The sequence below is a fragment of the Notamacropus eugenii genome, chromosome 1, assembly GCF_028372415.1.
Source record: "Notamacropus eugenii isolate mMacEug1 chromosome 1, mMacEug1.pri_v2, whole genome shotgun sequence".
Taxonomy (NCBI): Eukaryota; Metazoa; Chordata; class Mammalia; order Diprotodontia; family Macropodidae; genus Notamacropus; species Notamacropus eugenii.
The window spans coordinates 406,285,679-406,312,745 of NC_092872.1; the positions used below are offsets into that span (position 1 = coordinate 406,285,679).

At 37.5% G+C, this 27,067-nt stretch overlaps 1 protein-coding gene across 5 annotated transcripts in view; it reads left to right on the forward strand.

Annotated features, from left to right (window-relative positions):
* The first annotated feature begins 4,452 nt into the window (after positions 1–4,452).
* Positions 4,453–27,067, forward strand: part of CPEB4 (cytoplasmic polyadenylation element binding protein 4) — an 80,659-nt gene continuing 58,044 nt past the window's right edge. For 2 of the 5 annotated variants that reach the window (XM_072630993.1, XM_072630995.1), the window contains exons 1-2: positions 4,454–4,676; positions 4,797–7,030. In XM_072630993.1, coding sequence (XP_072487094.1) covers positions 5,900–7,030 — 1,131 coding nt within the window. In that variant the 5' untranslated portion in view covers positions 4,454–4,676; positions 4,797–5,899. Of the gene's footprint in view, positions 4,677–4,751; positions 7,031–27,067 lie in introns of all 5 variants that reach the window. The other 3 variants (XM_072630996.1, XM_072630997.1, XM_072630994.1) reach the window with 2 other exon arrangements.

The window sequence follows — 27,067 nt, forward strand, 5'->3', positions numbered from 1 at the left end:
TGAGGTCAATTAATTATTCAATTCATGAACACTTATTAAGCTACTATGATATGCCAAGAAAGAGGACCGAAGAAAGGTCATTGGACTTAGCAATAAGGAATCATTGATGACCTCGGAGAAAATAGTTTTAAATTAGTGGTAGGGATAGAAGCTATTTTGCAAAGGTTTGAGATGTATGTGGCAGGTGAACAATAAGGCAATGAGGATAGAGTTCTTAAAAGTTTGGTCGGAAAGAGGATACAAAATGATAGCTTACATTTTAAGGGAATGGTAGGGCCAAATCAAAGGTTTTTTTTGTTTGTTTGTTTTTAAGTGGACAAGAATATCTGAATACAGCAGAGACGACAATAGATAAGTAGAGGTTAAAAATTAGGGAGAACAAGAGGATGATCCAAGGGATAAGGGAGGATAGAGGAAAAGACAGGATGATATTATCAAGAAGGGCCATTTCATCTTCAGTGACTACAGTAAAGTAAGGGATGATGGAAGATGATTGATGAGGTGATTTGAAGTGTGGAATTGGGGAAGAGAAGGGGGTATGAAATGAAGTCTGAGTCAAGGTCCTTCGCTGAGCACACTCTCAGGTGAGAGGGCAATATATGTGCATAAATTACCATGACTCGAGAATGCAAGGGATGGTTTGAAATAAATTCTGAGTAGAATGTGATAGGGTTGATAAAAGACAATTGATGTGAGGCAACAAGGGCACAATGGAGAATGGATCATATCATCTTGTAGTAGAGCTAGTCAGCATGATGGTACTTCTTTCACTAGTGCTCATCACTACTTATACAACTTGTCGGATAATTTTATGCCTTTTATTGTTGTCGTAGATTTTATACATATTAAAGATGGAAATCATTTGGTCTGCCGGCCTGTGGGATGTACTTCAACAAGCAGCTATTCAGTCATATCACTTTTGCCATACTTTTAAGACAGGAAATGAAGTGTATCCAATCCAAACAGAAAGGAGTAATCTGTGTCAACAATCCCCAGTACAGGTGGCTGGAACCAGTCAAGGATATGTCATCTTGGGAGATTAACGTCATTGTTTGGAAGTTATACTTTTAGTGTTCTAGCTGATTTAAGTCTTTGCTTACGCTAATGCTTTGCCAAGGTATGCCAGAATTTAAATGAAGCATTCCTAGGTCTTAGTCCCTTTCAGGCCATTTATTCAGAAACAATTCAGCAGAGGAGCTGGGTTCACCACTCTCTTGACAAAAGGGCTTATTAACTTTATTAATAATTATTATTTATTATTATTACTACTACTAATAATAAAATGACTAGGAAAGTCTGGGGGAAAATAATGTTTAAAATTTAAAAAAATGTTTAAAAAAGGGCTTGCACAGACTGCAAAACAGCAAACAAAAGGAAAAAATGGTGCTGGAAAACAATGGCCCTTCCTAAGTAAACATGTATACTTCCATGTATACCAGAGGAGTAGTTTAATAAAATGTACTCTCTGTACTTGGTTTCAAAACGCTTGTCTCCTGCTCATTAATTACCTACTATATTGTGCTATGGCTTAAAACTTCCTGATAACCTTGGAATGGATGATGCCTGAGAAGCAACTCAATCCTTCTAGTACCTTTCTTCCCCATCTCCAAAACTAATAAATGGCTCTTGTATTTGGAAAAAATATGGGACTGGAAGAACTGATAATGTTTTTCTAGTTGCTTTGAAATAAAGATGACCTTGGGCAAGTCACTTAATCCTGTTTGCCTCAGCTTCCTCATATGCAAAATGAGCTGGAAAAGGAAATGGCAATCCACTCCAGTGTTTCCCAAGAAAACGCCAAATGGGGTCACAAAGAGTTGGACACAAACTGAAATGACTCAACAACAACAATCTTTACTTGTTATCTCTGACTTGTAGACAGATTTCAAGGGAGAGGGGATAGGAACATGGATAGAAAAAAAAATACATTTTTATTTTCATTAGCCCTTTTTTTTGTAATTCTATGTATTTTATTTTATGCTTTTTAAAACATCATTCTACAAAGGGATCCTTAGGCTTTACCAGACTGTCAAAGAGGCCCACAATACAAAAAAAAGTTTAAGTACTCTTGCTTTAAAATATGTTTTACAGATTCATCAGAACATTATTAGCGTTTCCAGGCAAGGACACTGACTAGTATTACTCCCCAGGAGGGCTGGACAGAATACCTGCCCAGACCTGTCTTCCGACTATTGCATTCCAGGTAAGACTCACACCAAGAACACTAAGTCCTCTAATTCTGTAACACAAAGTGCCTGACCTACCAACTTCAAAGCAATATTCTGATCTGAATATTTTTACATATAATTAGTTTCTTATAAACCAAGAAGACAGTTGCTTTTTGGGTATATTCTTAATTAGCAAAATGTAAACCAGAGCCTGATGGGAATGATGAACTAAGGAACATTTCAAGTGATCTGGCAGACCCAGAAAAACTAGGATCTGGTTCTTTGGAAAAGAATACTCCACATTTGCTAAGCAAAGTTAGAAGGTTACCATGACATGGGCCTTTCTAACTGCATATGGGTTCACTGACCATGATCCCCCAGTTTCTGTGCAGGAAATATTCCAGAAGATGAGGAAATGGTCGTCTTTAAAAAGACACTAGTGCTTTTCTCCTTGTCACTTTCAACATCTCAGTAAAGCAGGATGTAGCATCGTATGCTAATGAGATGGGACTTGTGAAATTTACAAAAGGAGAAAAGGTCTGCACCTGACACTACAGGGAATGATGCAGAAGTTAGGCCTCCCCTTGAGTTAAGTAGGCATTTAATAAGTACCTATTGTTTTTTAAATAACTGTTTCACGTAATGCCTTACAGACCAGGGGTTGTGCTTTAATGTCTGGTATTATCCGTGGTTCTGCTCCCTCTAACCCGATCGACTCCAAACATGTATTCATATTTTGTCCAAAGGAGCCTTAGATTTTAATTTTGAAACAGAATAGCAGAAAAAGACCTGACACCAGGTAAGAGCCACCAGACCTGCATTCTAGAACAAGGTTTGCAGCTAATTGGTTGTGAAACCTTAGGCAAGTCCCTTCAACGCCAAAGGAAAGATCTGGACTAAAGGAACCCCTCCAAGGGCACCATTATATTATGCCCTTATACTCTTAAAACTGGCTTTATGCTAGGGTTCACTTCAGTATCTGGTATCGGACAGAAGCAGGGTGGAGGAGGCCAGCAGGATACGGGTTGAAATTCAGAATCTGCTTCTGTGGCCTTTTTCCTCATCCAGTCCCACCCCCTCCCCCAACCCAAGGTGATCTTTCACATCCCTTTTATCTCTAATTATTCCAGGAACATAAACTAGAGTTCTCGAAAGCCTGGCGAGAAGGTGCCTCCAACCAACACGAAGCAGCCTGAAAGGGCAAGGCTGCGGCTACCTCTGTGACCTTGAGCAGGGTCACCTTCCTTCCAGGGCCTGTTTCCGGATCTGTGCAAGGACGCTTTGGGTTAGACAAAGGTTTGGAACTTCAGCCCTGAGGGTCAGTCCTTCTGTGACCTCGGGCAAATCTCTTAGGTTTGGGGGGGCGGGGAGGCAGGGCGGGTCTAGCTCACGAATAGGGTCACTTCCAATTCTAAACCTGAGATCCAATGCCCTAGGTCAAGTCATTAAACTTTTTGGTAAAATAAAGGGGCTGGGCTGCCAGATATCCCAAATCCTTTCCTACATTGGGAAAAGGAGCGGTGCAGGCCCAGGCATGGATCACTTCGACTCTGAGACAGCCCACCCTCCGACGCTACTATGCAAGTCATCCTGGCTTCATCGGCCAAGGAGGAGGGGCCTGCAGCGCAAGGTGCCGGGCCTCGGGGTCAACCGCAGTCAAAGAGGCCACACGCCCAGCCAGGCTCTGCCCGGTTACCGGCCTACAGCCGAGGCCAGAAGAAACGCAGCTCTCAGCACTGCTGGGGAGGAGCTCTAACCTTTCCAGCTGCGGAGGCAGGGCAGGCAGGGCAGGCACCGCCTCGCCTTCCAGAGCCCTCCGGGGCGGAGCCGGGATTGGCGCACGTGACGCCCGGGGCGCCACCTTGGCTATGGGCAACGCCGCTCCCCGGCTTTTCGCAGGTCGTCGGTTTGGTTTCTTAATACTCCGCCTTCCTGCCTCAGGTGGCGTAGGGGTGCAGGTATCTCCCATTCGTCTCACTCTTCTTCAGTCACCTCCCAGCCAGGGAGCGGAATCAGCAATGGATTCCTTTGCCCTCACTTAAGATGGCGACGGGTCGAGTTTACTGAGAGGGTGGAGGAGGGGAATCCAAGTTAATGACCTTAATGGGCGGGTTCCAGTTTACTGGGGCGTCACCGGAGGTATCTTTTTCGACCTTCCTGGGCGGGGCCCAAATGGGGACGGGGTGTGGTCATCGCAGAACTCGCTCATAGATTGGTCTTTGGGTGGGTGGGCGGGGGTTCTCGAGGCGCCCCGCCCCTCCCTCCCCGAACCGGAAGTGTCTCTCGGTCTTTCCAGCTGGTTGTCATTTCACTCGGCTCGGTCCTGAGGAGGAGTCGGAGGCGGCTGCGGGGAGACCGGGCACCGGGAGGCGGTGGCGGTGGAGACAGCAGAGGAGGAGGAGGAGGAAGAAGAGAAACCGACGAGGAAGGAGAAGGCCGCGGCATAGACGGCACTGACTACGGGGCCAGCGGAGACGGCGGCGGCCCAGGAACCGTGAGGAGAAAACTGTAAATCATTATTTAAATCTTTCGGGGGGCAGAAAAGAAAGAAAGGGGGACATTTCTCCGTTAGAATAATCGCAGTGTTGGTTTTTTTGTTTGTTTGTTTGTTTTTTTCTTCCTGCGGAGAATCGAACTGAGAAACCGAACAAACCGCCCCCGGGTCCCATGAGGGAAAAAAAAACCCCGGAGCCGCAGAGAGGGGACGAGGCAGAAACCGCAGCAGCAGTGGCAGGACCTTCCTTCCAGAGCGCCCCAATTTCCCCCGCACACCCCGGCCGGCGGCCGCTGAGGCCCCCCCGCATTGTTTTGACCCCCTCCCCTCCACAGTGAATCGCTTTAATCCTGCTTTTTAAATCTCTGTCCCCCCTAGAGAGAAACGGGTGTTTTCAGCCCATTTCATGGGGGAGAGGAGGTGGGGGGGAGACCAGAAGCAGGAAAAACAGGAGCAGCAACAGCAAGAACTGCACCGGGAGCAGGAAGAGCAGCAGCCACAAAAACAGCCCCAGGAGCAAAAACTGCACCAGGAGCCGCAGAAACAGCACCAGGAACAGCAGAGACCTTCCTGCCACCCTCCCATTCCTATTCAATGCTGATTTCCTCGACTGAAATTTTGTTTCCCGGAACCAGGAATCCACCCCATTTCTTTCTTTCTCTCCACGTAACATAATATCTTTATACATAAATATATAATATATAATGTTCTTAAATTATTCCTGATTTAAAAAAAATTTTTTTTTGAGCTGCCAAGAAAAGACGTCTTCTCCCCCCCCCCCTAATCCTTAAAAGATTTCATATGTGGGTGAGTCAAAACTGCTGAGGAAGAACATATGATTGTTAAATTATAGATATATTTTTTACTCTGCGCAATGCTTATTCTTCTACATCCATAAATGCTTAAGAAGCTCTGTTTTTGTCATTCATGTGCATTTTCCTTTGGAAAAAGAAACCACCTATTTTACTAACCAAAGACTTGATTTTTTTTCCCCCTTCCTACCCTCTCCCTTAGAAATAAACACAATTTGACTCATGTCCATATCTTAAGAGAGATTTTTTTAGGTTTTCAGATACCAGAATTCCAAATCAGAAATATTTAGGGTGGGGATAAGCTGGGATCACTGAGCTATAATAAGACATTTCTAAAACACTCATTTTGGGTTGGAGGAAAGGAGGCAGACTTAAGCACTAGGTTGTCATTTTTGTTGTAAGAATTCAGATCATAAAAATAATAAATGGGGGATTACGGGTTTGGAGTGCTGGTGCAAAACAATACTGGGAATAAATCAGCTTTTCCAGTCAGATTTCATCCACATCTGCAGCCTCCACACCATCATCAAAATGCAACCCCCAGCCCTGCTGCTTTTATAAATAATAACACAGCTGCCAATGGCAGTAATGCTGGGTCAGCTTGGCTCTTTCCTGCTCCAGCTGCCCATAACATTCAGGATGAGATTCTGGGGTCAGAAAAATCTAAAACTCAGCAACAGCAGCAGGAACAGCAAGATTCTCTAGAAAAGCAGCAGCTCTCCCCCAGTCAAGGTCAGGAAGCAGGGATACTGCCTGAACCCGAGAAAGCCAAATCGGAAGAAAATCAAGGAGATAGCTCTTCAGAAAATGGCAATGGGAAGGAAAAAATAAGAATAGAATCCCCAGTGTTGACAGGATTTGACTACCAAGAGGCTACAGGGTTAGGTACTTCAACTCAGCCCTTAACATCCAGTGCATCCTCTCTTACTGGTTTCAGTAACTGGTCAGCAGCTATTGCTCCTTCTTCTTCTACAATAATCAATGAAGATGCAAGTTTTTTTCACCAGGGAGGTGTCCCTGCTGCTTCAGCTAATAATGGTGCTCTGCTGTTTCAAAATTTTCCGCATCACGTCAGCCCTGGCTTTGGTGGCAGCTTTTCCCCTCAGATAGGACCCCTTTCTCAGCACCACCCTCATCATCCTCATTTTCAACACCATCACAATCAGCATCAGCAGCAGAGGAGGTCTCCTGCTAGTCCTCATCCACCTCCATTTACACACAGAAATGCTGCTTTTAATCAGCTGCCTCATTTGGCTAATAATCTAAACAAGCCTCCCTCTCCGTGGAGCAGCTACCAAAGTCCTTCACCTACACCATCTTCTTCATGGAGCCCCGGTGGTGGTGGATATGGTGGCTGGGGAGGCTCCCAAGGCCGAGATCACCGCAGAGGACTCAATGGAGGAATAACACCTCTCAACTCCATTTCGCCACTGAAGAAAAATTTTGCAAGCAATCATATTCAGCTACAGAAATATGCTCGGCCCAGTTCAGCTTTTGCTCCCAAATCTTGGATGGAAGATAGTTTGAACAGAGCTGACAACATTTTTCCTTTCCCGGTGAGATTCTATCCCATTAAATAAATTAAAATCAGAAAAAATATAAAATTAGATACCTATTAAGCAAGAGGTCTTTAATAATGTATGTTCTCATCAGATTTTTTAGTTTTCTGATCAATTTTTATAATATAAATTTTTGTAGTAGCAGAGGGATATTATTTCAAAACAAAAATTCAACTAATTCATTGATATTTTATAATTGTAATCAATCTTTTCTGATCGTATTCCTGAAGATAATCTTTTGAAATTGGTATGAATATCAGGTAGCTTTCAGTAATCGTAATTGTGAATTATAATACCTTCCTGATTTGAATTAAGAATGATAGATTTTTTTCCCTATGTATTAGGTAATAATAAGTAGACTGAATGTTAAATCTATGTGTATATATTTATATATTAAATATACTACATTTTAAAGCTAATTAGCATTCTCCGATCATGCAGTAAATAATCCAATCCAATTGCATGTTTTACTGTAGTGTTAAATAAGAATAAACTGAAAGAACTTTTTGCATCAGTTTTCTTACTATTTAAAGTTTTAAATATAAAATCTCTGAAGCAATTTATTTGAACATGTCTAAATCGACAAGTTCAGTGACACTAAATTAAAAAAAAAATACCTATGTTGCAAAATCCATTCTCTACCTTGGGCCAGCAAGGACTCAGAGTAGGAAATAATCTAAATGTTTTCTTTAGCTGTGTTTAGTTCTGTGTACTTTGAAACAGTTGAAAGCAGAATGACTGTTTTTTGATGACTTTAACTCATTGACTTATGTTTTGATAGCAATATTAGGTTGTAGAAAAAGAAGCCACTACTAAAAATAGACTTGGTCTAACTAATATCACTTGTTGGCTTTCTCTGTGCCAATATAACCTTACACTCTCAGGAGTTCAGGTTGTTTGACATTTTGAATTAATGACCAATAGATATAGTTTGTGGAATTTTAAAGCTGTTTTCATAAAAGAAGTATTGACTTAGATCATGTGAATGAGAAAGTCAATTCAATAGCAGATGTATAAACAACTATGTATCTGTGGTTGGGGACTGTGTGTGTGTGTGAGAGTGTGTGTGTGTGTGTGTGTGTGTGTGTGTGTGTGTGTGTGTGTGTGTGTGTGTGTGTGTGTAGTTTTTCAGGATCTTTCAGCAAGAATAAAAACAGATTGCAAAATAATGGCAGTTTCTAGAGCCAGTGTCAGCGTAACTTGGATGACCTATTTTAATAAGTAATTTAGGGGTAAGGGATCATTAGATAAAAGAAGCCCTATGTTTTTTAGTGTCAATAATCATTTACTCATTTTGCCCTAAGATGAAAAGTCTTTCTTAAGGACCAGTTTTAATAAAGTACCTGGTCTGAAATGATTACCTTAATATCTGTTTCATTTTATTTCACAAAAGGCCTAGCTATCTTAGCTGTCCTTGTCAGGAGGCGTCTGGTTTAGGAAGGATTTTTGATACTTGAACTGCACAATAATCATAGAATTTTACCAGTTAGTAAAAATATTTAAGACATTACAATGGATGTGAAGGTTATTGGAACTGGAAAGTTTTTAATACCTGGCTGTCAAATCTTTAAGTATTACAAAGGTAATTTTATGAACTATTAATTATCTTATTAAAATTTTCAAAACTATGAGGTGACACTTTACTTTTCAACTGCACTAAAGTTTAGTTCATTAATTTAATTCCTTATCAATATTTTCATATTGCTTTTGTATTATGTTAGTGAACTTGTTTGACCTTGTGGTATGTTTTCTATACCCAGGTGTTTTGGCATTGGTAAAAAATGTTTTGGGGAAAAGACAATTTGAAAAAAAGAAGTAAACCAAATGATATATTCCTGAGATTTTTGCGTATTTGTATATATGGTTAATGAAATGTTTGAAATTTGTAGTCTCAGTGACCAAAGCTCTTTCTAGGTGGATTTTTAAGAAAAGATGTCTATAAGATAGAGATCTAGATTCAAGATCATTGTTGAATTTTACTGCCAAAAAGAGCTGATATAAACTGATTCCTCTGTTAGAATCAGTTGTGTTATTCTGGAAGGAGAAAAATGCAGGGCTGTTGCGTACACTTAAGCTATTACAAGTTGAGAAAGAGCACTGCCAAATTTCAAATCCCTTTTACAGGGTGAGAGGTTTAAAAGAAAACAAATAAAAAGAAATCCTTTGACTTTAAGTTCTTAATGGTTTTGAAAATCTCAAGTAATTTGAGTTGACTATAAATTCAATTCAGTTTTTGGTGGGAAGGGATTAAATTTTTATGTTTGAATTGATTGTGTCGTGTGCATCTCAAAATTTTGAGAATGATATTGTTTATGACTTAATACCCTAAATAGTCTACTAGTTTCCTCCTTACAGAGAACGGAACTGGTTTTTTATTTGTATGTTTGATTGGTTGGTTTTTTTATGTTGATCACACTGGTAGTTATATGAATAGAGGAGGCTTGCATGTCAGAGATGTTGTGGAGATAGAAATGGCAGGATTTGGGAACTTATTGGATAACTGTTGTAGCAGAGTGGGTAGTTAAGGATGACATCAAAGTTATGAGCCAGAAGTTGGAAAGAATGGTGATATTTTCTATAGAAGAAGGAAGTTTGGAAGAGGGGTAGGTCTTGTTGTATATATTTTGGGATGAGTTGGAATACCCAGTCTGAAATGTTCCTCAGTTGAAAAGAGCTCTGGGCCTGATGCCAAGAAGCTCTGAGTTCAAATAAGGCCTCAGACACTTATAATCTTTGTGACCCTGGGCAAATCACTTAACCTCTTTTTGCCTTAAGCCACTAGAGAAGGAAATGGCAAACCACTTCAGTATCCTTGCCAAGAAAACCCCATGGATAGCATTGGTATGCTACAGGTTCATGGGGTCAGAAAGAATCTGATATAACTGAATGATTGAACAGAAATTCAGAACTAAAGCACAGGGGAGAGACTAAATATTTAAATATGTAAATTATAGAGATGATGGTAAAACCTGTGGAAGTTGATTGAAGTAACCAAGAGAAATAAAATAGAGAATGAAGAGGTCCCAGTATTGGGTAACACCCACAGAGTTTGTGATAAAGAAGTAGAGGCAACTCTGTAGGCAGCTTTTAATAGGACTTTGCCTTAGAAAGTGAGGAGAGATACAGGATGATAACTTGAGGGAGAAATAGGGTCTAGGGAAGTTTTTGTTTTTTTTTTTTGGTTTGTTTTTGTTAGGAATGGGGAAGCTTGGGTGTATGTGAAAGAGATTAAAGATTAGAGAGACGAGATTTAAAGGACTACTTGAGATGACTGGAAGTAATGAAATCAAAGTACATGCAGAGAGGTTGTATTTGGCAAAGATAGGGGCCATTTTAGAGATTAGAGGAAAGCAGAAGAGACTGGGAATGATGTCTGTGAGTTTTGAGGAGAGAAGTGGTGAACAATATGTTCAGAGCAGTGGTTCCAGTTTTCCCTTTAAAGTATGCAAGATCCTCAGTTGACTCCTTAGTTGGCATGGAAGGCTTGAAAAGAAGTTTGGAATAGTTTCTGTGGGGAGTGAGATAGGGAATCAATTAGAGAGAAATCAAAGGATTGCCTTACTGCAGGAAAGTCCCAATTGAAATGAGATAACATACATACATTTGTAATGTGTTTAGTTAGCATGATTGTGTGACTTCCTCCAGTTATGTTCAGCACCATGTATAGGAATAGAGTAGGTAGATGGTAGTAATCCAGGGCTGGTCTTTGACAAGGAAAAGTGGTAATAGAATAGGAGGTAAAGAATTTGAGAATACAGAACAATGTAGAGTGCATTTGGTTCAGAATGCAATAGGATCAGAATCGGGAAGGAAGGAAAGTGAAGTCAGAGTAGGCCAGATACGATGGAGAGATTGGAGATCTCAAGGACAGTCAATAAGTTTAGTAGGGCTGTTGCATAAGGAGAGATGATATGATATGTTATTGTCAGATTGAGCAATGTCAGAGTTTTTGATGAAGGAAATAAAACATTTATGGGCAATGCAGAAAGCCATGGTGTGATCATCCCTTTGTGTAGCTGAGGTGGAGTGGAAGGTTAGGTCTTGGAATTTGAGGAAATTGAGGAACTGGGAGTTTAGAGTATTTGAAGAAACTTCAACATGAATGTTTTCTTTTTTTTCCCCCAAGCTGTATATTTTCCAGTCCTATATTGGAGAGTCTTTATTAAATACCATCCATAATTGATAGGCTATAAATATCAGTTTCATAGAACCTTTACAACATCTTCACAATTAAAAAATGTTTAATGTATTATCCTTGTGAATTTTTTTCATGTTGTAACAGCTTAGGGTTAGAAACTGATTATAAATGAAAGATATTCTATGTATGTGGGACATATGATCCATGTACCTTGATAAACATAGAAAGTAAAGAATATATACATATGATATATACATATTCATGAAAACATAGACATATGTATACATCCTATGTAACATATGTAGAATGAGAGTAATAGCATATATATCCCTAAATTATTATGAATATAAAATGAGATATTTCTAAAACACTCTTCCAACCTTAAAGTACTTTATAAATACTAGCTGTCATTAGTATTAGCATTCTATGCATATCTATCTAGATTTCTATTAATTTTTTTAAAATTTATTTTCAATTTTCAACATTTACTTCCACAGAATTTTTAACTTCAGATTTTCTCTCCAGCTCCCTCCTCATCCCATCCCACGACAACTTGTATTCTGATTACCCTTTCCTGCAGTCTGCCCTCCCTTCTGTCACCACGCCCATCCCCCCACTCCTCACCCCTGACCCCAATCTGATTCTCTTTTCTTTTCCTGTAGGGCAAGATAGATTTCTATATCCCATTGCCTATATGTTTTATTTTCCTAGTTGCATCTAAAAACAATTTTTAACATTTATTTTTAAGGCTTTGAATTCCACATTCTCTCCCTTCCTCCTTCCCCACCCACCCTCATTAAGAAGGCAAGCACTTTGATATAGGTTATGCATGTGTAGTCATGCAAAACACTTCCATAACACTTATGTTGTGAAAGACTATATTTTCCTCTATCCTGTCCTGCCTTCCATTTATTCTGTTCTCTCCTTTGACCTGTCCCTCTCCCAAAGTATTTGCTTCTGATTACCCCTTCCCCCAATCTGCAGTCCCTTCTATTATCCCACCCTCTCTTATCCCCTTCCTACCCACTTGCCCACAGGGCAGGATAAACTTCCATACCCAGTTGAGTGTGTATGTTATTCCCTTCTGAAGCCAAATCCAATGAAAGGAAGGCTCACTTATTCCCTCTCACCTTCCCCTTTTTTTCTGTCCATTGTAAAAGCTCTTTTTTGCCCCTTTTGTGTGAAATGATTTATTATATTCTATTTCTCGCTTTCTCTTTCTCCTAGTACTATCCTCTCAACACTTAATTTTCTTTTTTAGATATCCTTCCATCATCATCAGCTCACCCTGTGCCATCTCTGTCTCAATAATGTTACAAATATGAGTTACAAATATCTTTCTATATAGGAATGTAAACAGTTCAGCTTTAATCAGTCCCTTATGGTTTGTTTCTCTTTCCTGTTTACTTTTTCATGCTTCTCTTGATTCTTGTATTTGAAAGTCAAATTTTCTATTCATCTACTGCCCTTTCAGCAAGAATGCTTGGAAGTCCACTATTTCATTGAAGTTCCATTTTTTCCCCTGAAATATTATACTAATATTTGCTGGGTAGGTGATTCTTCGTTTTAATCCTATCTCCTTTTACTTCTGTAATATCATATTCGAAGACCTCTGATCCCTTATTTTGTAGAAGCAGCTAAATCTTATGTTATCCTATTTGTGTTTCTACAATACTTGAATTGTTTCTTTCTGGCTGCTTGTAATATTTTTTCCTTAACCTGGGAACTCTGGAATTTGACTATCACATTCCTGGGAGTTTTCCTTTTTGTATCTCTTTCAGGAGGTGATTGATGGATTCTTTCCATTTCTATTTTGCCCACAGAGTCTAGATTATCAAGACAATTTTCCTTGATAATTTCTTGAAAGGTTATGTTGGGACTGTTGTTTTGATCATGGCTTTCAGGTAGTCCAGTAATTTTTAATATCTTCTGGATTCATTTTCCAGGTCATTTGTTTTTCCAATGAGATACTTCACATTGTCTTCTATTTTTTCATTCTTTTGGTTTTGTTTTATAATATCTTGATTTCTTAAAGTCATTAGCTTCCATTTGCTCCATTCTAATTTTGAAGGAATTATTTTCTTCAGTGAGCCTTTAGACCTCTTTTTCCATTTGGCCCATTCTGCTTTTTAAGGCATTCTTCTCCTCATTGGCTTTTTGGACCTCTTTTGCCATTTGAGTTAGTCTTAATTTTAAAGGTGTTATTGTCTTCAGCTTTTCTGAGGGTCTCCTTTAGCAATCAGTTGACTTGTTTTTCATGATTTTCTTGCATCACTCTCATTTCTCTTCTCATTTTTTCCTCTACTTCTCTTTCTTGATTTTCAAAATCCTTTTTTGAACTCTTCCATGGCATAAGATCAATTCATATTTTTCTTGGAGGCTTTGGATGCAGGAGCTTTGGCTTTGTTGTCTTCTTCTGGTTGTATTATCTTTCTCATCACTAGTGACGTAAGAAAATACCTCTTCACTGAGAAAGTAAGAATCTATTGTCTGTTTCTTTTTTCCTGTTTGCTCATTTTCACAGCCAGTTACTTGACTTCTGAGTTCTTTGTTAAGTGGATAGCTCCAAAAGCAGCCTCTGCTTCAGCAGTGGCTGCTGCTGCCCTTGGGCTGGGTTGGGGGCTGGTGCTGAGTCCGGGGCTGGTGCTGGATCAGGGGCTAGAGCTGGGGTCAGACCACACTCTTCCCCCCCCAACCAGGTGAGAGACCCTTCCCACTGGCCTTTGAGGCTGTCTTTGGCATTTGTGGGTTGAGAAGTCTGGAAACTGCAGTAACCGCCATGGATTCAGTCCCTTAAGGCCTCCTCCATCTCTGTGCCACCCATGCCGAACTGCACTCTGCTCCCAGTCCAGTGCAATAGACCCTTCCTGTTGATCTTCCAGATTATCTTGGGCTGGAAATTTGCCTTAGTCTGTCATTTTGTGGCTTCTGCTACTCTAGAATTTGTTTAGCATCCTTTTTTACAGTTATTTTGAGGGATTTTGGAGAACTCTAGCAGGTCCCTGCTTCTGCTCTATCATCTTGACTCCTCTCCCCATCAACATGAATGTTGAAAGGCTACAGTATTGGAAGAGAAGACAATGATGATCCAGGTATTGAATTTGAGAAAGGAGAGAGAACAACCTGAGTGTTTGGTAGATGATAGCTACCATGATCGACGTAAGGTGAAACATTATAAGAGGAGGACAGGTTGCTTGAGAGATGGTAGAAAGGATGGATTTTGGAAGTGGCAGTATGGTGCACTGGTGTTTGGATTGAAGAGTGGTATGAGTGAAGGTATAATCAGTAATGAAGAGAGGATACCCAGGGATGCAGTGCTGGTTGGTCTCAGTGAAAGCAAATTGAAGAACGATTATGATACCGTTAGGCACCTAGACAGTATAGCAGATAGAATGCTGGGCCTGAAGTCAAGAGGACCTGAGTTCAAGTGTGACCTCAGTTACTTATTAGCTGTGTGAGTCTGGAGAAGTCATTTAACCTTTATCTGCCTCAGTTTTCTTCTCTGGAGATAATAATAGAACATGCCTTCCAGGGTTGTTGTGAGCATCAAATGAGATATTTATAAAACACTTAGCACATATGCTTAATAAATTCTTATTCCCTTACCTTGTCTTCACTATGGGGCACCTAGAAGACACAGTGGATAGAGTGCCAAGACTACAGTCAGGAAGATTCATCTTCCTGAGTTCAAATCTGGCCTCAGGCACTTGTTATCTTTGTCACCTGGGCAAGTTACTTAACCCTATTTGCCCCAGTGTCCTCATCTATAAGATGAGCTGGAGAAGGAAATGGCAAACCACTAATGTGTTTTTGCCCAGAAAGCCCTAAATAGAATAACTAAGAGTTGGACATGACTGAAACAGTGAAACAACAACAAGCTTTGTTATGGAACAGAAATTCCAAAGGGCAAAGGGGAAAGGTTGGCCAGAACTGCAGTAGGACATGTGTACATGGTACATATAAAGAATGAAAAGAGATGGTTGACAGTACTTTATTTCTAGATAGCCTATGATTAAGTAATACAGGGATAGGGAAAATAACAGGTGGTGGGAATTTGCTAGTCATAGAAGTAGTATTTGGTGACAGATGAATTATAATACTTATAGTCATCACAGGGTAATTATTGCTGTGGTACAATCTTGGTTAAGATCAGTTTCTTTTTGCTGGATGGGTGTTGGGCAGTTAGTGTTGCAGAGGCAAAAGAAGGTACTAGGTCAAATGGAGACTTGGTTGTGTTCCTGCTTCCACAGGCTCAGTTGAAATGCTGCAACCACAAATTCAGATTCTTTTTTCTAATCACCACTTAAGTCTTTGTTTTAGACATACTGACTCTGACAGGAAATATGTTTCAGAGTATATGAGAAATGGGCAGCTACGCATGTAATTTAGTTTAATATTAGGAAATTTCTCATGTACTACAGGAAGCATTTCAAACAATACTAGAGTATTTAAAAGTAAGATCTCTTTATGAAATAGATGCATTATAATGGTGGCATTGTGAAGAATATCAGGGGAACACAGCAGAACTCATGTTAATACTGTTCCGTGCTTATTTTAGACTTGGAATTAATCAGGTGGAATTTGACAGCTATATAGTAGAGTAGAGAGAGTGCTAGACTTGAAGTCAGGGAGTCCTGGGTTCACATATAGCCTCAGACAAATATTAGCTGGTATGTCCCTGGGCAAGTCACTTAACTTTTCTGTGTCTCAGTTTCTTCATCTGTAAAATGGGGGATAATACACCTACCTTCCAGAGAATCAAATGATATAGTATTTGTAAAGTGCTTTGCAAAACTTAACATACCATAGAAATGCTATTATTATTTTGCTCCAGCATTTGGGGATAGTCATTTTTATACTGCTAGTAAAAATGAAAATTTAATTAATTTGGCTAATTCCTTTATACATGTGTAACCACTCCAATGAGTTAGGGAAGAGTAGTATGTTTGTATATATGTTAGCCCATAGTAAGGGGCTAGGGAGCAGTAGTACTCCAAAATTGAATAATTCCCAAGGTATAGCTGTTTGACTTTGGGAATTAGGGAATTGTTGACATTATAGATTTATTTTCCAAAGAATCTTTTATTTTTTTCAGGGTTATTCTAACAAATCTCATTTTAACATGGATACACATTTAACAAATATTTATTAAGCACTTATTATATGTAAGGATTGGAGATAAAAGACAAAAAAAAAATTAGCACCACCTTCAAAGAGTTTCCTTTTTAGCCATTCAAATTGCATCCCTCAGATATGATCACCTAAAGTGAAGTCCTTATTTTAAATTCATCCTATATGACATTGGGGAAAGCCCAACAGTAACATGCTGGTTGTCACAGGGAAGTCAGCCACATAGAATTAAAAATTTGCTTTAGATAAAAGTTGTAGATGAATTGTTGGAAGCAGAAAGATGACAAGATACAGTTAGTTTTTGTCTTTCATGGACTATTTATTAATAACAAACTAAAGTAAACTTTTGTGCTATTTTCTGGAATTTTGATGTAGAGAGTATTCTTGCTTTAGGTACTAGCTATCAAAGATTCCTATTATTCTTTGAAATAGTCACTTAAGTTACATTTCTATGGCTGGCAGTTAATTGATATGTATGACATCACAAATTTATAAATTTCTGAAAAATTTATCAGTTACTTTAGTTTATAATGTAATTGTTGACAAATTTTTATAATACTTCGGTGGTTTCAAGTTTTAAAACTTGAATATTGAAATCTTTATTAATAGGCAACTTTAAAAAAAATTCCTACAAAAAATAATTTAATGTTACAACAGATCAGTTAGATACTATAACAAGGGTTTGGGAAAAATGTGGAGAAAACTGGTAGTGGGGTCCTACTCAGCAGACAAAGTGTTTTTCTTTGTAGTAATAATATTAATGAAATCTAAATGATGGTAAAAATGTGTAAAGCTGAGGGGGGACATTTTCTAATTTTTTTGTTATCCTTTGCAAAACCACAGAGGATGAATACGATATCTGCTGTAACATCTTTCAAAAAAAGAAAACTCATTTATTAAATACTTGTTAATATAGTTGTTACTGGTTACAGATAGGAAGATATCACTTTGTTTATTAACTAAGCTTTCAAGAAAATTCCTTGTTGATGTTCATATTTTTAAGTGTTCTAAGTTATTAATGCATGATAGTACTGAATTTAAATATCCAAAAATTACATTGTCTAGTTCTTTACCTGTTTCTCCATAATAAAAACAAGACTGTAAGTACAGTAAAACCACATAATAAAGTTCCACCGTCTACCTGCAGGTAAAATCATGTACCTTTTGTAGGCATTGATATTCTATAGTTTCATTGGAAAAAAATTTAATTCTCAATTTTAAAGCTATTTTTGACCTTCAAACAATATTTGTAGAGGACTTCTAATAATACATGATATTTTTTTAAATGTTATTTTATCATTTGTAAACTAAGAGAACACCAAATTGTCTTTATATCTATTATCTAATCTCTTATGGAACTAAAACCCAGTTTTAGTTTTGTAATGTTGAAAAATGGTAAGAAGGATGATGTTAGATAGTGGTAAGAAAGAGGTGAATTGTATTTTTTCTTGTAGCTTTTTCCAAAGCTAGTAAGGAAAGGTAGTTTTATTTACAACAGTGCCCAGTATTAGAATAATAAAATCTGAAATGAACTTCATTAAAATATTTTAGAGTCTTTCCATGAATGTTAAGTTAAGAAATAACTGATGGTTGATTATTTTATTACTGATATTTCATTTTTGGTAAGATGAGTTTTAGCCATGCTGTTAATCCAACTGTCATACTTGGATAGGTAACTAGTTTTATGTTGTTGTTTAACCATTTTCAGTCTTGTAGGATTCTTCATGACCCATTTGAGGTTTCTTGGCAAAGATACTGGAGTGGTTTGCCATTTCCTTCTCCAGCTCATTTTACAGGTGAGGGAACTGAGGCAAACAGGGTTAAAGACCTTGCCCCAGGCTCACACAGCTAGGAAGTGTCTGAGGCTAGATTTGAACTCAGGAAGATGATCCCATGCTCTTATGTCACCTAGCTGCACAGCAACTTTTATAATTGTATAGTGTTTGTCATCCTTTGTCAGTTTTTAATTTTTTAGCTGACAAATTAGTCATTTTATCTTAAAGTATTTTGTGATGCTTATTATTATCTATGATTTTATTTTAAGCCGTATTGGTGATGTTGCTATAACTTAAATAATTCTGTACTTTCATGTGGACTTTATATAATTTCACTTTAGAGAGAAATATAGTCTTTAGAAATTTAAGGTCATTGGTTTTAAAACTAGATTAAACTTTGTTGTTGTTCAGATGTTTCTGAGTCTTTATGACCCCATTTGAGGTTTTCTTGGCAAAGATACTGGAGTGGCTTGCCATTTCCTTCTCCAGCTCATTTTACAAATGAGGAAACAGACGAACAGGGTTTAAGTGACTTGCTCAGGGTCACACAGGTAGTAAATCCCTGACACTAGTTTTGAACTCGGGTCTCACTGACTCTAGGCCAAGTTCTCTACCCAGTGTGCCACCTAGGATCTTAGACACATCTAGTCCAACTTCCTCATTTCACAGAGAACGAAACTTAAGAACTTAATCATAGAAACTTATTCTGAAGAACTAAACTTTACTGGTTCCAAATATAACCAAATTTAGGCCTTCTAAGAAAATTATATTATTTCCTTGTACAGTCTTAATAGTGTAGTCAGACCTATTATTTCATTGGTATAGGGAATTCGTAATGAGGAAATTATCTCTATTAATTCATATTAGCAATTGAGTTGCCTGAAGCACTCAAAGGTTTTTACTTGCCAAGTGTTGTAAGGCCAGTATGGTACAGTACATAACTTGAATTTAGGTTTTTCTTGATTCAGAGACAAGCTGGAGTATTTAATTCATATCTGCTGAACTTGTTCTCTCTATCTTTCATTTCCCATTTTCCCTTGTCAAAAATCACAAAAGAAACCTAATGTTGGTTCATTTTCTTTTAGTGAGTTGGTTAAACATCCTCCAAATATACAGAGTCCACCATAATAGCTGAACACATTTTAAAATGTCAGTAATGTGGGTTATAGAAACATTCTCTAACTCTCAAAAGCAAATGTTTAAACAACTGCAGTACACAACATACTTTCATATTTGGTGTTGAAAAGTTTACAGTAGATGAGAAGGTAAATAATTATCTTCTGGCTAGCAGAATTGAAATACACATTGGTTGAGAGAAAAACCAAAGTTGTCTTTAATAAGTAGCATATATTATACTCATGACCAGAGTTACTAAAGTTTTAAAGGTTTAGGAATTTAAACATTATACTACTACTTTATGAAAAACTCTATGCTATGTAAAGCAGAGATACTTACTGTTGCTTTGTCTTTACTTGAATTCTTTTTTTAACTTCATGCAGTGCCTTAGACATGTTTTCACATTGCTAACATAGCTTCCAAAAGCCCAGTCATCTTTATATCACTATGGTATATTCAAATAATGAGTGCTACTTTAATGCAAGAAAATTATAGGTACAAATATGAAAACTTGCTACTGCTTTACACGGTGAATATATGGATTTCCATAATCAAAGTGCCACATATTTGGGGTGAGGCATTCACAAGAGGAAATTAAATGTAGTTTAATAATCTGAACCTTTTGTGCAAAGCACCATGCTAAGCAGTGGAGGCGCAAATAAAAAAGTAAGAATTCTTTCTCTCAAGGAACTCATATTCTAATGCGAGGAGACAAGACATGAAAGGTTTCAGTTGTAAGCCAGATAGAAAGATCCCATAGTCTTTATATGTAAGTCTAACTTAAGTATTTTTTTTTCAATTTATTTATTTTTAGTTTTCAACATTCATCTCCACAAGATATTGAGTTTTAAATTTTCTCCCCATCTCTTCCCTCCCGCTCCCCAAAACACCCCCAATCTGCCCTCCCTTCTATCACACTGCCTCCCTTCCCATATCCCCATCTTCTTTCTTTTCTTGGAGGGCAAGATGGATTAGGTCTCCTTTAGCTTTAGTAAGCTGTTGACCCACTTTTCATGATTTTCTTGCATCTCTCTCATTTCTCTTCCCAATTTTCCCTCCACCTCTCTTACTTGATTTTCTTTCTTTTTTTTTTTTAATGTTTAACAATCACTGCCATACAATTGAGATTTTATCCCCCCCCACCTACCCCCCACTACCCCCCTCCCTCACCACGACTGCATACAATTCTGTATAGATTCTACATATACTTTCCTATTGTAACTTAAGTATTTTTATACAAGTTCATTGATTTTCAGTATAATTTTTCTCAAACCAAAGTAGGCTGTAATTGATAGTTATTGATGCTGAATTTATCCCTAGTAAATTAAAAAAAAATATTCTATTGGCTGTTATCCTAATTTAATCTTTAATATCATCCATATATTTATGTTTTCATTTTAGTGCATCTTTTTTTCTTAGTGAGTTTAGCCACTAAGAAAGCAAGGAAACAAATGGAAATAAGAAATCACTAAAAGTTTAATAAAATGTCTCTCTATATTGGCATAGGCAAATTCTTATGATGTACAAACTACTTTGTGAAGGATGTGCCACTGTGAAATTACCTTTTGTGAGCATTTATGTGATGTTTTACACTCATATAGTGAAATCATCATGAGCAGTGTAGAATTACCAATGATCTTATTGGTTTGGAAGTTCCCACCAGTGGTGCATCCATGCTTGCTCATCCTGGACAGCTCTTATCCATGTTCTTGCATACATTTAACACGGGAAATGTCCTCCCAGTAGGCTGGAGACTTTCTGGCTTCCTTTTGATCTTGCAACGCTACAGGGAAGCACTCTGTCCATCTATCATCTCTTTTAACAAATGATCAACCTATCTTCTCTTTCCACTTTATAATTCCTGGATATCATCTTTTATTCCTGTTCTTTGGAGTTCCTCATTGGTTATGTGTTTCAGGCTATTCATATGCTCCAGGAACTTCTCCCCTACCCTTTGTGTGATACTGATTTTTAATTTTTCACAGTAGTTGTAAGCCTCCTTGTAGCAACACTAGTAGACTCTTAGTAATAAAAAGATGGACCTTTGCTTTCATGGAAAGTTTGCAGTCAGGAAAAAGAGCTTTTCATTTTTCTGAAAACCAGCCATTCTGTATCCTCTTCCTTTTCAACTTTGGTTTCAATCCACTGTCCATCTGCTTTGGGTCCTAGACTGTATACTGATGAACAAGTTCTAGAGGGTCTTCACTTCTGTCAAAAAAGTTTATGTTCTCTTGGTTTTCTTGTGTGGATGGACATGTTTAGTGGTAGTAGCAAAGTAAGACAGCCCTGATGCCTTTAACAATGCTGGAAAATTAATTTTTTAACTGTTGATTTTTTTTCTTCCTGTACTTCAAATTCTAAAGGTAGAGGAAAACTGACACTGAAGGCAGAAAACTTCTCTATTGCATCTGCTCACTGTATCCACTCAACTGTAAAATGATACCATTATCTGTAATGGATAAGACTGCAAAACATCTTTTTATTTTGTTTGTCATTCTCTTCAGCATTGTTGAGTGCTTATAACCTGGAAATATGGGGAAAAAAATCAGAGATGTTGGGATAAAGTGAAGATTCTGTAAGGTCAAGAAAAAAAACCCAAAACAAACTTTATTGTTAACTGCTTAGATTTTGGAACTGGTAAAACTTTTCCTTCAGAGCATCTAAACCTAAATCTGAAGGCTCATTTTCAGGAAGGAAAACTGTTTACCAGTGTTGCATGTTTATGTCTTTTGATGGAGTTATATTTTCAGATATTACAATTAAACTTAAAGTCAAGTGCAAGTCATGTCATTATTTCTCTGATGGCATGGTCTTCTTCGGCAACAAAGGAGGCACACACAATTATCCATAACATGGGATATATAGGAAAAGCCCTAAGATAGTTGAACTCATCAAATGATTAAAATAGGTTTTTATATTTATTTCAATTTTTTCTGTAACTTCCTTTTCCTAGAGTATGTTAACAAGTAGTAAAGTAGATCTGACTTTCAAATATTACTCCTCTACTCCAGGATGGGGGTGGGAGAGCAGGAAACAAGCATTTATTAAGAGCCTGCTATGTAAAATTTTTACAAATATTATCTCATTTGATCCTCACAACTGTGAGGCAGGTGTTGTTTTTAATCCCCTTTTTTTTAAACAACTGAAGAAACTGAAACAGGTTAAATGGCTTGCCCAAGGTCATATAGCTAGTAAATATCTGAGGCCTGATTTGATTTCAGGATGCCCTTATGCTAGGTCCAAAGTTCTGTTCACTGAACCACCTAGCTAGGAAAGGGAAAGACCAGGGGCTGTTAATTATCAATGTAACAATTTATTAAGGAGATAATTAGAAGTAGAGCTGGAGACAAGATAATACAGAAACTATGTAATCAGGTGTCCCATTACCTAAAGTCACCATGTTCAAAGCGGAGCTGATGACCTCTCCTGCCCAAACCTATTCCTTATCCAAACTTTCATGTTATGTCTTAAGAACATCCTCATCTTTCTAGTCTTCCAGGTTTGTAACCTTGAGGTCATCCTTGAGTCTTCCTTCTCTTTCACTCTTCCCCTACAGCCAGTCCATTGCCAGGTCTTGTCGATTCTACTGCTACAAAATCTTTTTCATTCATCTCCTCTCCACTTCCAGGAGCACCACCTTTGTTTAGGCTTTGATTTTGCCTGGAATCTTGTAATAACTGTAATAGTCCAAAATGATTTCTATGCTTTGAGTTTTTTCTCTCCCCAATCACTCTCTCCACAGCTACCAAAGTAATTCTCCTAAAATTCTCCTAAAGCACTATGCCAGTTCCCTAAGCAAAAAATCCTTAGTGTCCCTCATAGCCTTAAGGGTAAAATACAAAGTCATCGTTCTGACATTTAGAGCCTTCTACAATCTGGATCCAGTTGTATTACTACCATTCATCAGAATGATGGTTTAGCCAAACTGGATTACTTGCTGGTTCTTGAAACTTGACATTTCTGTCTCCTGCCTTTGTGCATTTGCAGAAGCCATCCCTCAGTCTGGAATGCACTCATCTCTGATTCTCCGAATCTTTATCTTCCTTCAAAGCTGTAGATAACAGTTTCTTCTTCAAAGTCTTTCTTGACCTTCCCTTTCCCAAAAACCCAGTTATTACTATTCTCTCTTCTCAGGTTGTCTTGTATTTATTTACACTTGGAATGTAGGGATAGTTTTAGTTTTGTCTTTTTATACTCGATCTCTTGCATATGGTAGCTACTTAATAAATGTTGAATTGAATTGTGAAACTGCCCTTGAAGGATAATTTTCTCTACCTAGATAAGCATTAGGTGAAAAGTGCTCATTCCTTTGTGAATTTTTGATGATCACGAGTGTCAGCTACTTAGTGAAGTTTGAAATAAAGATGAGACAACATAACAAGCCTTAGTGCCTAAACCACTAGACTTTGCAATTAGGAAACCTAATTTCTAATCTTAGCTTTGTCCCTAGCTACCTGATTGACTGTGGACAAGTTCATTTCATCTCTCTTGTCTACATTACCTCATTTGTAAAGTGGACTAGATTGTCTCTAATATTGGCTTTATAATTCCATGATTCTAAAAATTAAATCCATTTAAGTACAAAGGTTATAGGAATCTTGGCTGTCACTGTATAAGAGATATGTAATGAAACAGCAAATGGAAGAATAAGAAAGCAAATGCTGTTCAGTAAATGCAAGATAACTTTATCATTTTTGCCTAAAGTTGGCCATTAGTTTTCCTAAGCCAAATATTAGGTTTAGCCCTACTAACATTCTAATTTACATATATAACCAAATCTGTGACCAAAATAGGACCAAGGGATTAAAGAGACAATAGCTCTTTCATTTTATATGGAGATGTTTTTGTTGCACTTTACTTTGACTCTTGTGGATAGAATACTGCCTATTCTATCATTTGCTATGAAGGGATGTTTAAGTAATAACAGAAGAAACAAGTCTTGTAGGTTACAGAGATAAGTTACAAAAATATTCAATTAACATATGGTAGAAAGTAACATAAGCAATAAAATAAAATTTCTTTAGGTAAGATTTGGAAAATGAATGATGTCTTTTTAAAACTTGTAATGATCAGGGGAGTTGGTTCTGTGTATCTAGCACTAGACTGGTGATTCTCAGATATGTCTAAGACAAATATAAGTCAATTTGTAGAATTTAGGAGCCCACATAACTGAAATATTGAAGGGAAATAGCAGTGTTTAAAGGAAAATGAAATGTTCCTCTTCCCTTCTTTAATATCTTGCTGTCTTCTCCCCTGTGTCTTCTACTCTTCTATTCTCTCCTATGCTGTCCTGCTTAACAGGACGTTTCATATTGAGTTTCCCCTTCTCCTATCGGCAATTTATATTGTGAACCTTGGCTGCCATGGGGCACACACTTTAGCTTTTTAGGTTATTGAGTGAAGTAGGCAACAGTGGGTTAAGACTAGAAGAAATATTTTTTTTTTCTCATTTCATTTTGTTTTTAAAAATTCAGTAAACAATTGAGTACCTACTTTGTATAAAACATTGTTCATTTCTTCTCTTTTTATCAGCATCATTTAAAAATAACCCTTCAAATAACTACTTATACTAAGTATAGCTGAATGAAAACAATATGGCAATAGTTTTAGATAAAGCAGCAGTAGCTTTATTGATCTGTACCATAATTATTTTTTTCTGTTTAATGTTAGATAGCAGTGAATCTAGATATGTCCACCTCAGTCACATTCTTGTGGTTTATATATGTCATAGTCATAGTGATCAAATTATTAAATCTTAGAAGTATAAGAAACTAGAATTCTTAAGGAACTGATAATGTGAACACTTAATTAGGAGATAAGAGTTACAAAGAATCTTAGAAATTTTCTTCTCCAAACTCCCCATTTTGCAGATGATAAAACTGAAGTTGGGAGAATGATCCAAATGAATCCAAGAGTATACAGATAACTGCAGAATCAAAGTATTCTGATTTGACCAGAGATTAAAATTTACATCTTCTGAATCCCATTTCAGTGGCCTTCAATCCCATTTGTATTTCTACTGTACTTTAAGTGAGTAATTGAATTTCATTTGAGGTTGGTTATAAAAGTGAGAGGTGTAAGATTTTTTAGTTAGCTTATTTTTTAGCCAATAAATCCTAATTGCTGAGTAAATTGTCATAACTTTATTATTTACAAGCAAAACTGTCTTAAGATCAGTTCCTTCCATTTACATTGTCCATATCTAGTATTTATATGATTATTTTCTTGCTGTCTCCCCTATTAGAATATGAGCTCCTTGAGGGAAAAGACTCTTTTCCCTTCCTTTTCATCTCCAGGTTGGCACAAAACAAGTACTTAATACATGCTTGTTGATAATGACGTTGGTCAAAGGAATGACATGTGAAAATCAAACCACATGTTTCCTAGATTGTACTATACACATGGATGGAAAAATAGAAATCACCTCATTTGTGTTTTCCCAGGCTTATCTATTGGCTCCTTTTAGCTAACCCTAAAATCACTAAATTACTAAAACTTGGACCAACAAAAATTAGTTTACATTGAAATGATGCATTATTGAATAACCAGATAAACTTTTTTTGCCCCAACTGTTCTTAATTTTATCACTCCTTTTCTGTTAGAAAATTCACTATCTCTGCTCTCTCACCAACTATTCACTTCTCCCTTACAATCTTACTTCAGTACCTACAACATTGTACAAATAGCTTTCACAAAAATCATCAGTCTAATCACTAGATCTCATGGTCTTTTCTCAGGCCTCATATTTTTTAACCTTTCTGAAAGCATTTGACTCTGACGTTGTTACCCTTTTTGAAATTCTCTCCTTTAGTTTCTCTACTCGTTCTGTTGGTTTTCTTTGGATTTTTCCTGTTGTTCCATACTGTTTTCTGTGAAACTCATCTACTCACACCCATACCTTTCTGTATTATCTCCATGCATAAAATTTCCAAATCTATATCTTTAACTTCATACGTAGACCTCAGTTTTCAGTTGTCTCCCTGATGACTAACTTGGATGTCCCACAGGTACCTAAACATCATCTCACCTCCCAACCCACTCCTTCCCACAACAGCAAACAAAAACACAAAACACTCATTCTTCCTTGTGACCTTTAGTATGCCTATTAATGGTACCACTGGCCTCATAGTCACTCATGCTCATGAATCATCTTTAACTTTTCTCTTGTCTTTGACCCCATATCTAACTATTCAACAGTCATTTCTATCACAGACTTTTTATTTTTCACATCTGAGCTTTTGTATTTCCAGTGCTAATTCAGCTTTTTGCACTGATCATTACAGTAGTTTACCATCTGGTGTCCTCACTTCAAATCTTATCCTCCCCTTATATCCATTCTAAGTGCTTTTAACATTAATCTTCCTAAATTAGTACAGTATTGATTACATATCACTTCTCTGCTTAAATTTTTTTAATCATTGATTAGCTACCAAATAAAGTTCAAACATTTTATCCTGGCCTTCCATGATATGCTCCTAAATGTAGATTTATAACCTTACCTCCCATTATTCCTTTTCATACAAATGAAAAGGATTTCCCAAAATATACTCTTTGCTTTCAAGCCTGTATGCCTTCTCTGATGCCTGGGCTGTTTCCCCTATTTCTCTGAGCTCCACCTGTCTAATGCCTACCTTTTATTGCATTTTTGTCATTAACTGCTTGTAGGACCTAGGACAAATTACCCTATCTGAGGCTTAGTTTTCTCATCTTTGAAATGGAGATAACATATCTAGTATGTGTCTCACAGAGTTGTGACTTTCAAACGAAATAATGTAGGTAAAGTTATTATGCAAACTTCAAAGCACTATGTCAGCTATTGTCATTCATTCAAAGTCCAAACTATAAAACCTTACCTGATGTACCCCAATAGGAAGC